This window comes from Planococcus citri, chromosome 5 (genome assembly GCF_950023065.1).
Source record: "Planococcus citri chromosome 5, ihPlaCitr1.1, whole genome shotgun sequence".
NCBI classification, from domain to species: Eukaryota; Metazoa; Arthropoda; class Insecta; order Hemiptera; family Pseudococcidae; genus Planococcus; species Planococcus citri.
The window spans coordinates 39706295-39723446 of record NC_088681.1 but is presented as its reverse complement, the minus strand read 5'-3'; the positions used below and the strand labels follow the sequence as shown (position 1 = coordinate 39723446).

The following is a 17152-nucleotide window of genomic DNA, read 5'->3' as shown; positions in this document are numbered from 1 at the left end:
AGCCCCGAAATTCGACAAACTTAAGTACAATATGTTCAAAAAATCATAAAAATCGAAAAATGATTTTTTTTGGATTCGAGAGATTCCCCAATCAGTCTGAAGCCTCGTCAGATGAAATGGTACAAGACATTCCCAAGCACTTCGGCACTCGAGAATAGTCCTTAAAGTGTATACTCAGCATGAAAAACTTGAATAAAATTTACATACCGCGTAACCAATTTTGAATAAACTGTTGCAAAATTGATAATGTACTGAGAGCATGTAACACGCCGTGGAGAGCCATCTCACATTCCAGTACGGTGATGTGAATCTCTGAAAAACTCATTCGATAATTCCTTTTCAATGCAGTTTATACGAAAAAAAATCGAACCGAACATTATTCATCTTACTTGACTGCTAACAGCTATAATGGTCACTAATATTATTATGGCGATGAAAACCATATGAATTAGTATGATACTCTTCTCTATTAGCAATTTTATTTCTCGATTATGCCTATGAACAAATTGAGAACATTGGAATTAGAAGCAGATGAATTACTTCATACCTGTCATACGTATTTCATTTTTCGGTCATAATTTTAGTAGGTACCTGGAAACATTTTGCTGGTATTTGATGATGGTCTCGAACTCAAACAAGTCACTTCTGTGAAATTTTTCCATGATTCTGACTTTTTCAATACACGAGTTCAATAGGTCATCGTAAATATGCAACTTTGCCTCACCGCTTTGCACCCCAGCGGTTATTACCAACTGTCCGGCTTGTAAGATAATACTCTGATATGTTAAAAAAACACTTTCCAAGATATCATTCAATATAAAATGACATAAACTTTCCCTCTTTAAACAATACTTTATCGCAGCTGATTCTGCGCTTTTTCCACACGAATAAAAGTATAAAAATTCGTAAGAATCAATTTCACGCGCGTTTTTCAAAAACATTCCCGCAATCAGTGGACATACTACCATCGTCCCAATAAAGAAACTCCACTGATGCGTAAAAGTTTTGAAGAATATTTCAGCATTAATTTGTATTTCTTCATCACCCATGTAATTTTCAGAGTCTTTGTCGTACTTTGAGAAAAAATTTGCCATCTGATGTTGTTGCACCAACTGGCAGTATATGAAAATCATAACGACGCCAAAACTTATAAGTAATCTAGAGCATGCTTCGAATTTGTATAAATATCCTGAAATGTTTACCATGGTGACGAAATTTCCAATGCTGAGGAAAATGTTGCATGACAATGCCAATGTGTGATAGAAAAGTTGCACTTTTTTATTAATTTTCGTAGGTCCTCCGATTAGTAGGAGTCCAAAATCTAAAAAATTGTTTAAAATAACTGTTTTTAGTTTTGAAATATCCATGATACTGTTTTATACGAAATAGCTGCTTCTATTGGCGTTCGATGCTCATTAAATACGGATCAACTTTTAGTGGAATTTCTCGGGTTCAGCTCGAATCTAAGTGCCAACAATTACTGACTCAGTGTATGGAAATAATTTTTGTTTTGAGAATGTTTACTGTGAGAATTGTTAACTAAAGCCTCATTTATAATGGTAATTGAAAAACATAAAATAAAATAATTGATAAGTTTATCTGTCGTTTTACAATGAACTCATTTATAACCAATAATTGAAATTTCTTTGATTTTTCATTGAAAAGTTGGAGTATTTCAACAATTCAAATTACTTTTGGTAGTTTTTCAATTATCATTATAAAAGAGCCTTAAGCTAATAAATTTAATTTAGTTTAAAGTTTTATGATAGGAATTTTTTATTTACTTACCTACTTAATAATCAAGCGTGATCAGGGACATGGAAAAGTAATTTTTAGCGTCTTGAAATTTCATACCTTCCGGTCTAATTATTTGGGCGGAATAAAAAAAAACATTTCCTGTATTTTGACGAAAGCTGCTGAGAAGGTTTACCTCGAATGAAAAACTACGTAGGTAGGTATCCAGGGCCACGCTCGTTAGCCCACCTTGCCCCCCTGAGAGAAACAAAACGAAAACGACGATTATAAAATATGCAGAGAACAAACGGACGAAAACAACGAAAAACCAAGACGAGCAGTCACACTGATATCCTGAAACCAACTTTCCAGCGTTTTTCAAATCAAAAAATTGTTAAGTAGGGTCACGGGTGGTTAGTTGTCTATAATTGTTAGTTGTCAAATTAAAAGTGTTTTTACTGGTGCGAAGTTACACATGTTAAATTAGAACTTTTCGTCTTTAAACATCAAAAATTTGTCAAAGGTAAATAAATTATACATCAATTTAAAGGAAATTTTATCACGGATTCAGTAATCACATGTTCAATTACAAAAAATTGCGAAATGAATAAAAAAATTTGGTACAAAGTGAAAAAACGAGAAGTTGTTAGTTGTCAAAAAAAGGGAATATTGTTGGTTGTCAATGAGACAGTTTACCAATATGTGCATCAAAGTAGAAAAATATTTTCAGAAAATTATCTATTGCATTATTGAATAATTTTTTTTCTGCTTTTCATTCTATAAAACGAATAAAAAAGTTGAATTGATCGATTTACCTACGCAAGAAAAAATTCAAAAAATGACTAGTCAAACAAAAAAGTTTTTTGAAGATTTCGAAGTCGCTTATAGATATTTTTTCAAGTTTTTGGTCTTATCTGAAAGTTTAGTCCTTCTCTCGTGTTTTCTTTTTTGAAAATTTTCGAAAATTGAATTGTAAGTTTTTTTTTTTATCAATAGTGAATGCGTGTTTGACAACTTACAACAGGGGTGGTTGTTAGTTGTCACGAAAAAGTACCTCACTAAATCCACTATTAACTATTCATCATCACATGAACCAAAATTAAATTTTAAAAAAGAAAACACGCGCAAAGAGTCAAGCTTTCAAATGAGCCCAAAACCGCAAAGAAATATTCATAAATGGCTTCAGAAACTTCAAAAAACATTTTTTTTTTGACAACTAACCACCCGTGACCCTACAACTTTTTCTTAATTTTTCAAGCGTTTTCTTCCAAGACCATTACGAAGTTTCTACGATGAAAATTCGCCGACTTAGACTTTAGCAGATTTTTGTCATTTTAAAAAAATTCTTTGTTATCTCCAAGAGGGCTACTGAAAAAATGGCTGAACCAATTTTGATAAAATTCTGGAATTGGGTTCTACTCATCGAGTGTTTTGAACATTTGAAATAAAATTTTGAAAATTTTGGAATTTGACCCTTGTTGTTTCCCATTTTGGGCCCCAAAATTTTGAAAAAATGAAAACCGGTATTAAGAACTGAATCTATGGGTTGAAATTCATAGGGTTTGAAAATTATTTGAATCCAATCGGATGATTTTGAAGGGGTGTAGAGCTTTCTGAAGTTTTGCTGTTTCGTCAATTTCATCCATTTTCACGTAGGTACCAAGTGTAAAATAATGGCAACGAGTTGAACTTTGGAATTAGTAAGAGCGACCATTCTCAAGTTTAAGCAATGTATATATAAAATTTCAACTCATTTATTTTCAATACACTGAAAAAAATTGCAAAAAAAATTGGGGTTGACATAGGTTTAAGGTTCATGCAAAATTAGCTGACCAAGTTTCTTCAAAAGCTCTGTGTCCGCCTCAATTTTTTTTAGTTTTCTAGGCGTATAGACTTGCGCAGTCAAGAGTCCTCAAAGCAGAGTAGAGTCGTTTTTGAAAAAAAAATTGGGACTTTGTTGCGTTGGGATGGTACGTAACTGCTTTTACAATTCCTTCATTTCTCCCTCTCAAAATAAAGGTTCAATTTGAATTTTCAAATCTTCTTATCATTGACTGTAATAAACGATACTACACTTACAGCCTTTCATATCATTCAAAGATTTCATTAGAGCAGAGCAGACGAGCAGTAAAGTATCGCAAAAATTATGATTTCTTATCAATTTTATGACACTTTTTGATTTATAACTTATCAAAATGGATTATTAATTACTTAATACATACGTATAATTAAACTGAAAAAAATAAGTCAATATAATGTTTAAATTTAAAAACAAATAAAAAGGGTATTTATAAAATAATTAAGTTTATTAATCTCACAAATTAATTTTTAAAAGGTACTGTGATCAACCTGCATTGAAAATTTCTTATAAGTATTTAATTATCTATATTTTAATAATATTACATTTACTATCGAATACATCCTTTTCACATTATTTGCAAAAAGTTTCAAATTTACTTCGCACAAATCCAAAACAGTGAATGGGTAATCTTTCTGATAAATTTTCAGCACCATGAGGTAACATTTTTGAAATTTCACGCTTCGTTCATACCAAGGAAAATCCAGTAAAGCTCTGCAGAAATGTTTGTGCTGAAATGAGTACCTAATTTTGTATCAAACATTATACATACATATATAATACATATTTCGTTTGTAAAAAGGTCTTTTGATGGCGATTCGACCAAATAGTACGTTCTTTCGAGCCATCCCTCCCATTTGAACGCGACCGCAATTTTTGAAAGGCAAATGATCTGAAACTCGCAATCTACAAAAAATTTCAGCAGACCAAATTTATTTTTGAATTTTTGAAAATCTAAAAGTGACTATTTTAACGGATTTATGTATTTTTTTAATGTCTGAATTTCGTCGTTTCAAGTCATCTGGAACCTCCGGTACGATTTTAGATTTCCCCAGAAGGTTCGTAAATTAATTTAAGCTTCTAGAAATCGACGTATTCGTTAATACTCTTGACCCGTTTTAAGGGTATCTTACTATGTTTATAGTTTGGCCAATTTCCAGGCGGACGCTTTCCTAAGGAAAGAAATTCAAAAAATCGAAAAAACACACTCGAGGTGTCCGCATGTGTATTGACTTAACTGTGGATCCGCAGAAACTTGAAAATTTCTGAGAAATTGAAAATCACGTTGAGGGCTCCAGAATGCCCGCAAATGGTGAAAATCTTCGACCCGTTCGAATGGGAGGTGAACCCCTTCGAGAGGTTCTCCAATTAGTCTGAACTTCTGAAGTCACGTCAAATAAAATGGTACAAGACTTTCTCAAGCACTTTAGCACTAGGAAATAGTTCTTTTAGTGCTCTCAGCATGCAAAATTAGAATGCAATTTACTTACCGCGTAACCAACATTAAATAAATCGTTGCAGAATTTGTAATGCAAGGAGAGTGTGTAACACACAATAGGGAGCCATCTCACATTCCAATACGCCGATGTGAATCTCTGCAAAACTCATTCGATAATATTCGATTTCAATTTAGTTTATTACATATAAAATAATCGAACCGAACATTATTCATCTTACCTGATTGGTAATTACTAAAATGGTTACTAAAATTGTCATGTAGAGGAAAACCATATGCAGTAGTATGATACTCGTCTCTATTAGCAACTTTATTTCTCGATTATGCCTATTTAGAAACAGATAGATTACTATTTATTTACTTATAATTATGTACATATACCTATTTCATTGTACAGTCATAATTTCATTACCTGGAAATATTTTGCTGGTATTTGATGATGGTCTCGAACTCAAACAATTCACTTCTGTTGGATTTTCCCATAATTCTGACTTTTTTAATAAACGAGTTCAATAGGTCATCGTAAATCTGCAACTTTGCCTCAGCACTTTGCACCCCTGCGGTTATTACCAACTGTCCGACATGTAAGATGAAAGACTGATACGATAAGAGAAAACATTCCAGGATATCATTCAATATAAAATGACCTAAACTTTCCCTCTTTAAACAGTACTTTATCACAGTTGATTCTGCCCTCGTTCCACACGTATAAAAATACAAAAATTCGTAAGAATCGATTTCTCGCGCATTTTTCAAAAATATTACCGCAATCAGTGGACACACAACCATCGTCCCAATGAAGTAACACCACTGATGGGTTATAGTTTTGAAGAATATTTTAGCATTAAGTTGTATTTCGTCATCACCCATGTAATTTTCAGATTTTTCGTCGTACTTTGTGAAAAAATTTGCAATGTGATATTGTTGCATCTGACAGTATATGAAAACCACGACGACGCCAATACTCATAAGTAATCTAATGCATGCTTCAAATTTGTATTTTCCTGAAATGTTTACCACGGTAACGAAATTTCCAACGATGAGGAAAATATAGCATGACATTGCCAATGTGTGATAAAAACGTTGCACTTTTTTGTTGATTTTGGTAGGTCCTCCGATGAGTAGGAGTCCAAATGTTATGAAATTGTTCAAAATCACCTTTTCTAGTTGTGAAATATTCATGATACCGGTTGGTACAAAAAAAAACTGCTTCTATTGGCGATAGATGCTTCGTGGATACTGGTCAACTGTTCTGGTCGGTGAAATGAAATTTCGTGGAATTTCTCTGGTTTAACTACTGTAGAATCCAAGTGTCCATAATTACTGGCTCCGTTTATGAAAAGAAAACTTTTTTTTGGAGTGTTTACTGTGAGAATTGTTAACTAACCTAACTATTGAATTTGGTATAAAATTTGATGAGGAGACTGTTTTTTATTTGCTTATACCTACCTAATAATCAAGCGTAATTAGGGAAACGGAAAAGTAATTTGTTGCGTCTTGAAATTTTATACATTCCCGCCTAATTATTGGGACGGGGCAAAATATAATCATACCTGTCCCGAATTTTGTCGAAAAATGTTGAAGAGGTTTATTTCGAATGGATAAAAAAACATTATCCTGGGACCAGCTGTACGCCTGCTCAGTCAAGAGTCCTCAAAGTAAAGTCATATATTCCATCGGGCATTCAGATACATTTTTTACCTCATGTGGTTCTATGTTGCGTCATTAAAAATATCAGACTGTTTTTTTCGAGTAACATCAACAAAAATGATATGTGAAAAGGAATGAATGAATGAACGAATGAGTGAGTGAGTGAGTGAGTGGGTAGGTGGGTGGGAAATTTTGAAAAACATCCACACTGACGTACTCGTCTTCGGTATTTTGTACAGCTGTAGTTCTCAACTTGTACATAGTAGGTCTAGGTACCTACATAATAAATTAAATTCAGATATGCTTACTGTTTTATTAAACTCTTGCATACTTCTACATTTCAATGGTAATTCTCTTATAATTATTGAAAGGTATTATGATAGATATTTACAAAAAGTTGAATATTTTCATTTACTATTTATATTTTAGTAAGACTAAATTCACAACTGAATACAGTCGATTTACGTTGGCTGCGAAGAGTTTCAAATTCACTTCGTACAAACCCCAAACGGTGTATGGGTCATCTTTCTGGCAAAGTTTCAGCGTCATCAGGTAGAATTTCTGAAATTGCACGTGTCGTTCATACCATGGAAATTCAAGCAAAGCTCTGGTGAAATGCTCTTGCTGAAATAAAGTCACATCAGGCGTCAAATTATTGGTAAAATGGTCAGTGGTGGTACGTGGTCACTTCAATGTCAATCAAATCGAAAAAAAACTATTTGTGTGATCTGTTGTCTTTTCATTTTTTTGCTTTAAACGTTTGACTTTAAACTTTTAGCTGATACACCACAAATTTATTCAAAAAAAGGGGATTAAAAATTAGATCAGGTACTGATTTCATTAATTATAGTGATAGTGGAGAATATTCATTGCTAGAATTATTTTCTTTTTTTTTCATTTCATTAAATCGCATTGAAATAAAATTGTATGAAATTTTTTCATTTTTTTGTTTCTTCTGAATTTAGAGAATTCAATTCTGCAAAAAAGCCTTTGAAAAAGCCCTCCCAAAATGAAACTTACAAACTTTGGCTTAGTGCTATAATCTGCTCGGCTTTCAGCTTTAGCCTTCAAGCTTTCCGCTAGCGTTTCATCCCAGGATTTTAGAGAACTGACCTTGATGAATGATGACTAAGATTTTCTTTCATGTTGACTCTTCCCTAAGATAACGCCAGGCCCCACCCTCCCACAAGAAGGTCCCAAATTGACCAAAAATGTTGCAAGGCACCGACCGCAATGAAAACTACGATAATATTCGAGTCACAGAAATTGATCGAAAATTGAATAATCATGTGATCGGATCCAAGTTAATGGAGAAATTTGAATGATAATTACTAATTACTTAGATACTGACCGGATATCCTATTTTAACAAAACTCTCGCAAAATTTGTAATGTAAAAAAATCAGATAACAAGCTGTAGAGAGCCATCTTACATTCAAGTACGATGATGTAAATTTCTGCAAAACGCGTGCATTATTATTAATGACATTATAGGTAATCTGATTTCATTAAAGTCTATGTAACGAAGCAAAAGCTACGAAAATTTTCCAATATTACCTGACTGCTAACTGCCAGAATAGTTACTAATGATATGACGAACATGCCAATCGTGTGTATAATGATACCTCGAATTCGAACAAATCATTTCTGTCGAATTTACCCATCATCTTGACTTTTGCAATGCACTGGGTCAATAAATCATCGTACACCCGTAATCTTGCTTCAGCGCTTTGTATCGCGCAGGCAATTATCAATTGTGCTACTTGTAAGACGAATGATTGATATGCTATGAAAACATTTCCCAGGACGTCGTTCAATATAAAATACCCGAAACTTTCTCTCTTGAAACAGTATTTTATCGAACTTGATTCTGTCCTCGCTCCGCACGAATAAAAGTATGAGAATTCATACGAATCGATTTCTTTGGGATTTTTTAAAAATATCCCCGCAATCATCGCACACATTATCATCGTTCCAACATAGCAAGCTAATTGCTGCTTCAATGTTTGAAAATATGTTTTAGCCGTTATTTCCAGTTCATCATGACCCATGTAATCTGATGAATTTTCATCGTATTTCGAATAAAATATTGCTATTTGATTTCGGCTAATCCAGAAATGTAGGTAAATCACAATGACAGCGCTGCTTACGAGTAACATCGTACATGCCTCGATTTTGTATAAATTGCTCGAAATGTTTACTACGGTGACAAAATTACCCACGATGAGAAAAAAGTTGCATGACGATGCGAAGAAGTGATAGAAAAATTGCACTTTCGCATTGATTTCTGTTGGGCCACCGCACAGAAGGAATCCAAAGTTTATAAATTTGTTTAAAATTATCGTTTCTAGTTTTGAAGTATTCATGGTAATATGTGTAAAACTTTATAGCCATCTCTCTGCTCACTGAATGTTGTTTAACTGTTTCAATAGATGAATTTCAGAAATTAGTGATGTTCTTTCGGTTCAAATTAGTTCAAATGATAGCTAGGTATCCAATTATCGGCTCGATTTAATAATGTTTTTTAATTTTTCTGTTCAAACATAGCATGTGTGTATATGATGTTTACAATGAGAATTGTGTATAATCTTACTGGCATTATGATTTCATGTGAGCATCGTCTGTCAAAAATTACCAAATGATATGGCACTGTTATTAACTTGAATTGGAAATACTCGTAGGTTGGTAGCGCTTCTGTATTTCAATTTTTTAAAAAAGTAGGTAATTAGAGAAATTACCTATAAATACCTGCTCGTCAGACAAAATATTTTTCAATGTCAAAAGTTCTTTTGTCATTGCTTAAATTAGGTATGTGAAATATTTTCCCTGAAAATCGACATAGGTACCTAATTGTATTATTTGAACATCATTCCACATTATATACTTGGTTAATTTTTGTGAAAAAAAGTGTATTATTATTCTATTTTATTATGTAGCCTACCTATATTTCCATAGGTAGCACTAAATTTACTATTGAGCACAACCTTATCACGTTATTTCCAAATAGTTTCAAATTTACTTCGTACAAATCCAAAACGTTGAATGGATAATCTTTTTGATAAAGTTTCAGCACCATACCTAAGGTAAAATTTTTGAAATCCCACGCTTCGTTCATACCAAGGAAAATCCAGCAATGCGCTGCAGAAATGTTTGTGCAGAAATGAGTAATTTTGTATAAAACATTATCGTTTGTAAAAAGATATTTTATGCCAATTCAGCCGAATAAAAAAATTCTTTCGAGGCCTTTATTTGAACAGGACCGCAATTTTTGAATCTGAAACTGTAATGACCAAAATTTTAATTTTTAGCTCCCTGAATTGATTTTTCGATTTTTTGCGAATTTTTAAAAATCTAAAATTGACCATTTTAGTGAATTTATTTATTTTTTTTAATGGCCGAGTTTCACCGTATCAAGTCATTTTGAGCCTTCAGTGTGATTTTAGATTTCTCCAAAAAGTCTGAAAATTTATGTGAGTTCCTTAATAATTTCCAGGCGGACACTTACTAAGGAAAAAATTCAAAAAGTAAAAAAAAACACACACTTAAGGTGTACACCTGGAAATTGACTAAAATGTGGATAAATTCTTCAAATAGGTTGAGAATTAGACATACCTACCTCGATTTTTAGCTGTCCATCATATCGTCTGAGGAAATTTAAAAATTCTGGAGAGGCTCTAGAATGGCTTAAAATAGTGAAATTCTTGTGGTGACTGGGACTATCCTTGGTATTCAGAGGGATAGGCTGGTCAAGACCACGATATGTTATGCCCAGGGAACCCAAACTTGACTGATGACCTTACGAAAGTACATCGAACAGCAAAGGTGACGAGACACCGCATAAAAGATCATAGACCGCAAAATGATGTGACAATTTTATTGTAAACATCTCTGATATAAACATGACGATGAGTTACTAATAAAAACACAAACATTTATGAAAAAAAGCACTTGCAATAACGATTGCAAGTGGAAGCTCTGAAATGCATCCGTACCGGAACACCAGTGAAAAAATACTTATCGTTTGTAACGTCTCTAATGGCGGAGTGGCTCAGCTCGAACTAATCCGACAGAGTGCACTACTTAGTCAGTGCAGCCACTCCGAGGGAACACATCTTCCCTTTAGGTGGAAGCTGCGGGCGCAACCCCTCCCGGTACATTCTGTTTGGGGAAGTTAATATTAGGCAAGAACATGAAAATATTCCTTAAGTTATTTAGGATACTTACCTCAAGTTAAGCTTTTCAATTCGCGACTTTATATTACTTAATAAAAGCTTCGAGGTTTAGTTTCACGTCTAATTATCATCATTTTCACTGAATTTATATTTTTTTAAAATAGGGGGAGAATAGAATTTTTTCATGTGGATGATCATCGTCGTAGTTGTTCAAAGAGGACCGTGCAAAAACAGGGTGTCTACCAGGTCGCTATAGCGCTAAAAGTCGCGAAAAGTCGCTATTTTGAAAATAGGTCGCTAAAGTCGCTAAAAGGTCGCGATTTTCGCCAAAAATACCAAAAAGTCGCTATAAATTGTCCCGATTTTAATTTTTTAAAACTTTTCGTATTATTCAATGTTAATGCTACTGCCAAATTAGCATTTTAAATAATCATAAAAATTCAAAATTTCAAAAGCTTTCGCCCTCGCTTCGCTCGGGCATATTATTTCATTTTCTTTGGCCAAAAGTTGGGTCTTGATGATAGAAAAATTGACTTCTCACATCAAAAATGATATTTTTTCACTTCTGGAGAATTGTGAATTGTGAATTTTCGTTTTACCAGTGCTTTTGCCCTCAGTTGGCTCGGTTCATACGGGCCATGTATGTGTATTTTTAGAAATACCTATTGTAATCTTTTGGAAATTATTGTTAGATTGCTGGAGGAGCAGGACCATCGAGAGGGGGAAAAGAGGAGAGTTTACCCCGGACTCGCTCATTCTGGAGGGTCCGACCAAAAAAGGGCCCGTGATGGAAGAAAAACGTGTTTTTTTACTTTTCAAAAGTCAAATTTTCAAAAGCTTTTGCCCTCGCTTTGCTCGGGCTTGTTTTCTTTTCTTTTTGCACATCAAAATTTCTGAAAAAATATCATTCAACTTTCAAAGTTTTAAAGTGAAAGAATGAACTTCTCGCTTAAACAAAAAGAAAAATTAGTGCTTGAAGTGACTAGAAAAAGAACAATCGAAGAAATTGAAATTTTAGAACTGAAGAAAGTTAAGTAGATGGAAAAGGAAAAAGAAAAGCTCGAAAATTTGGATAACTATTTATGTCACATGGAAACTATTGAAAGTTGTCCAAACCTCTCCATCCCCCCTCCCACCAACCAATAAGTGCGAACTTTATTGGAACCCAATTTTTTTCGTTAGAAAATGGGGGGGGGGGGGTACTGAAAAAAGGTTGCGAGAAGTCGCTATTTTTGAAAATTAAATTTTGGTAGACACCCTGAAAAACAAAAATATCCGAAAAAACGCGTTCAAAAATTGATTTTTACTTTTTTTCTGGAATTTCTCAAAAACTTTTCATATTTACGTATCATTTTAATGTCTGATCTTTTTAATAATGTAACGTGTACCTATCTTCCTATCTTGATTAGTTGAAAAAGTACAAGGATGCTATCTGGGTTGAATTTTTTCCCCATAGAATTCTTTACACTTCAACTAAGCACCCACAATTTCTCACCTAATTAAGATAGCCGAATCGGTGTTGCGTCATTAGAAATATCAGAATTTTTTTTTCGAGAAACATCAACAAGAATAATATGTGAAGAGGAATGAATGAATGAATGAATGAATGAATGAATGAATGAATGAATGAGTGAGTGAGTGAGTGAGTGAGTGAGTGAGTGAGTGGGACATTTTGAAAAACATCCAAACTGATGGTATTCTGTACAGCTGTAGTTCTCAACTTGTACATAGTACTTAGGTCTAGGTACCTACATGATAAATAAAAATCAGGTATGCTTACTGTTTTATTAAACTCTTGTATACTTCTATATTTCAATGGTAATTCTCTTATATCTAGGTAATTATTGAAAGGTAATATGTTAGATATACATACTTTTAAAAAAATGAGTATTTTCATTTACTATTTATATTTTAGTAAGACTAAATTCACAACTGAATACAGTCGATTTACGTTGGCTGCGAACAGTTTCAAATTCACTTCGTACAAACCCCAAACGGTGTATGGGTCATCTTTCTGACAAAGTGTCAGAGTCATCAGGTAGCATTTCTGAAATCGCACGTGTCTTTCATACCATGGAAATTCCAGCAAAGCTATGGTGAAATGCTCTTGCTGAAATAAAGTCACAGCAGGCGTCAAATTATTGGTAACTCACTCAAAACAAACAAAAAAAATATTTGTGATCTGTTCACTGTTGTCTTCGATTGCATTTTATTTATATATGTATTTTTTTTGATAAAGCATCTTCACTCAACAATTTGAAAAACCATCTTCACTCAAACCGTAGTTCATTTAGAGGGGAGTGGACGACTTTTTCAAGCATCATACGTTATGTTCGTCTTTCTCCCCTTCATCTACATATAAATAGTTCAACCAAGATGGATCATATCAAGTATATTTTCTTTACGCGGATTCACTTGATCGGATCCAAGGTAATGAGGAAATTCAAATAATAATTAATAGGTACTGACCGCGTATCCACATTTAACAAAACTCCGACAAAATTCGTAATGTAGAAAGAGCACGTAACAAGCTGTAGTGAGCCATCTTACATTCATGTACAGTGATGTGAATTTCTGTAAAGCAAGTTCGTTATTGACAGTTGACACTAATCTTATTTTCTACAAGTCTATGTAATGAACCAAAAGCTGCGACAATTTTCCAATATTACCTGACTGCCAACTGCTAGAATAGTTACTAATAGTATAACGAACACGCCAATCATGTGCATAATGATACCCATCTCTGTAATCTGCTTCAACTCACGGTTATAACTACAAAATAAGTGTTGGAATATTATAAAGAGTTTAATTAATGATTCACTAATACGTAGTGCGGTCAGTTTTCTATACTTATTAATTTTAATACCTGTGAAAAGTACGCTGATATTTGATGATCTTCTCGAATTCGAACAAATCATTTCTGTCGAATTTACCCATCTTCTTGACTTTTGCAATACACTCCGTTAATAAATCATCGTACACACGTAATCTTGCTTCAGCGCTTTGTATCACGCAGCAAATTATCAATTGTGCTACTTGTATGATGAATGCTCGATATGCTATGAAAACATTACCCAGAACATCGTTCAATATAAAATTGCCGAAACTTTCTCTCTCGAAACAGTATTTTATCGAACTCGATTCTGTCCTTGATCCGCACGAATAAAAGTATGTAAATTCATACGAATCGATTTCTTTGGGATCTTTTAAAAATATCCCCGCAATCATCGGACACATTATCACCGTTCCAACGTAGCAAGCTAATTGCTGCTTTAATGTTTGAAAATACATTTTGGCTGTTATTTCTAGTTCATCATGACCCATGTAATGTGGTGAATTTTCATCGCATTTCGAATAAAACATTGCTATTTGATTTCGGTAAATCCAAAAATGTAGGTAAATCATGATGACAGCGCTACCTACGAGTAACATCGTGCATGCCTCGATTTTGTATAAATTGCTCGAAAGGTTTACTACAGTAACAAAATTACCCACGATGAGAAAAAAGATGCATGACAATGCGAAGAAGTGATAGAAAAACTGCACTTTTACACTGATTTTTGTTGGTCCACCGCAGAGAAGGAATCCAAAGTTTAGAAATCTTTTTAAAAGTATCGTTTCTAGCTTTGAAGTATACATGATATAATCAGTATTAAAATTTTCAACACTTTACCAGTTTCGTTTTATCAAAAAAAATACATATAGCTACCTCTCTGCTCACAAAATGTTGATCAACTGTTTCGATAGATGAATTTCAGAATTCGGCTCGGTTTAATAAAGGTTTTCATTTTTCTGTTCAAACACACCATGTACATATGTAATGATGTTTACAGTTAGAATAATTGTTGTGTATTATCCAATTTTTGGTTTCGTGAGAGCATCGTTTGTTAAAAATTAAGTAATCATAAGGCACTGTTATCAACTTGAATTGAAAATAGGTTGGTAATGCTTCTGCATTTTAATTTTTTAAACGAGTAGGTAACTCCATATTAGAGAAATTACCTGAATACCTACTCATCGGGAAAAAATAATTTTCAATATCGAAACTTCTCTTGTCACTTACGTAAAAATTATGAAAAATAATCTCCTAGAAAATCCGATGTAATTCTATATTCGAACTTCATTCCAAATTACGTAGGTATTTGGTAAATTTTATTATCTATATTTTAATAACAGTAAATTTACTATTGAATAAATCCTTTTCACGTTATTTGCAAATAGTTTTAAATTTATTTCGTACAAATCTAAAACGGTGAATGGATAATCTTTCTGATAAAGTTTCAGCACCATGAGGTAACATTTTTGAAATTCCACGCTTGGTTCATAAGGTGAGGGCTCAATTATGGGTCAGGTGATCTAAAATGGGTCAGTAAAAAAAAGTCTCCGTAGTCACATATGAATAATCATAAAGTGGCGAAATCTTTATGTTTTTTATTCTCAGACACTGCTCTATCAATGAAACATCGGGCCAAACTTTTTACAGTGAACACCTAAGAAAAAATCGCGATTGTTTACAAAGCAGATTTTTATCTGTAAAAAATTCACATGAGCAGAATTTTGCAATTTTTCAATTTGAAAAGATGTATGTTTATTTTTAGAAAATTAGATTTACGGTAAGGGTAAACTGGGGTAAACTCAACTCAACTACTAACAGCAATATACACACATATACACACACACTCACATCATCATGTTGTTGACGCATGTGCAGTGGCGTTTGTTTATTACACAGAGTTGGCGACATAACCAATTGTTTTTTTTCGCGCATGATTAGCGGTCTAGGTTAATAAAAGTCGATGCTCTAAGGTACTCTGAACGAAGTTCTGCGTGGCGATGAGCAAATGTGTGAACGTCTCTTTGATTGTTTTGACTCTCTTATTTTGGACAGACTTTGGTTTAAAATTTCACGATAGGACTGTTTTTTATTTGCTTACCTACCTAATAATCAAGCGTAATTAGAGGAAAAAAGTAATAATTTTTATCGTCATGAAATTTTATTCTTACCCTTTTCAAAAATAATTCAACAACACGAGTAAAAAACATTAGTTAAAAGCTCCTTTCGAAAATATTTTTAAAAATTTAATAAGAAAAAAATCGTATCAACGATAGTAAAAAAAGGACTATTAACAGTTCCCAAGTTGAGCAAAAATGGGTGAAAGAAATGCCTTTGACCAAAAAATGAAGAAAACAAAAATCAGGCTGCAAAGAGAGGATTTTTCATCAAGTCATAAAATATTGTCGAAAATCGGGCCGAAGTATGACACAAAATTTGAAGACATTTTTTCAAGTCAGGTTACAAAAAATGAAAAATAAAGTTAAAATTGAAAATTTCATATTAATTTACTGTCTGTATTTCAATAACACTAAATTTACTATCGAATACAACCTTTTCAAGTCGACTGCATAAAGTTTCAAATCTATTTCATACAAACCACAAATTGTGAATGGGTAATCTTTCTGATAAAGTTTCAGCGCTGTGAGGTAGCATTTTTGAAATTCCACGTTCCGCTCATACCAAGGAAATTCCAGCAAAGCGCGACAGAAGTGTTCATTCTGAAATGAATAATGCAGCATCAAACATTACATTATCTACTGTATTAGCTGCTATGTGAAAAACAGGCCATTTCATTTGAAGAATTAAGGTCACCCTCCGGCATTATCCTCAGCCTAGATGAAGAGGATCCAGATGCTTATTTCATAATGACATTCGAATGAAAATTAAAATATGTATTACTTACCGCGTAACCAACTTCGAACAAAATCTCGTAAAATTTGTAATGTTCTAAGAGAACGTGGAAAGCTGCAGAGAGCCATCTCAGGTTCAAGTACATCGATGTGAATGCCTGTGAAACGCATTCATCGATTAGATTCCCATTTTTTTTAAAGCTCATCCAAGAAAGTAAGAACTTGAATGTTTTCAATCTTACCTGACTGTTGACTGCTAGGATAGTTGCCACTACTAATACATAAATAAGGGTCACGTGCATTATGCTACGAGCATCGTTGTTTACAATCAATTTTATACCTCGGATTTGTCTATAAAAAATAACCTCATGTTTGGATTCGTGCGAAGTAATCGATAAAATGCTGCTGAATTACATTTTATTACTTGGAAATGCTTTGCTGGTATTTGACGATTACCTCGAATTCGAATAAATCATTTCTATCAAATTTACCCATCGTGTTGACTTTTTCAATGCACTTGGCCAATAAATCATCGTACACGCGTATTTTTGCTTCAGCACTTTGTATTCCAACAGTGAGTATCAACAACCCAATTTGT

At 33.4% G+C, this 17152-nt stretch overlaps 1 protein-coding gene across 2 annotated transcripts; it reads right to left on the bottom strand.

Moving 5' to 3' along the window:
* Nucleotides 1-12649: 12649 nt before the first annotated feature.
* Nucleotides 12650-16906, bottom strand: LOC135848888 (uncharacterized). Of its 2 annotated transcripts, XM_065368969.1 has the most exons (7): nt 16797-16906; nt 16608-16712; nt 16302-16422; nt 13736-13928; nt 13539-13641; nt 13339-13443; nt 12650-12979 (listed from the first exon to the last, which is right to left on the bottom strand). In XM_065368969.1, the coding sequence occupies exons 1-7, from the start codon at nt 16854-16856 to the stop codon at nt 12770-12772; spliced, it is 897 nt and encodes a 298-aa protein (XP_065225041.1). In that variant the 5' UTR covers nt 16857-16906; the 3' UTR covers nt 12650-12769. The 2 variants fall into 2 exon arrangements, with proteins under 2 accessions (XP_065225041.1, XP_065225040.1); XM_065368968.1 differs by lacking the exons at nt 16302-16422; nt 16608-16712; nt 16797-16906 and having other exon boundaries at nt 13736-14969.
* Nucleotides 16907-17152: the final 246 nt, after the last annotated feature.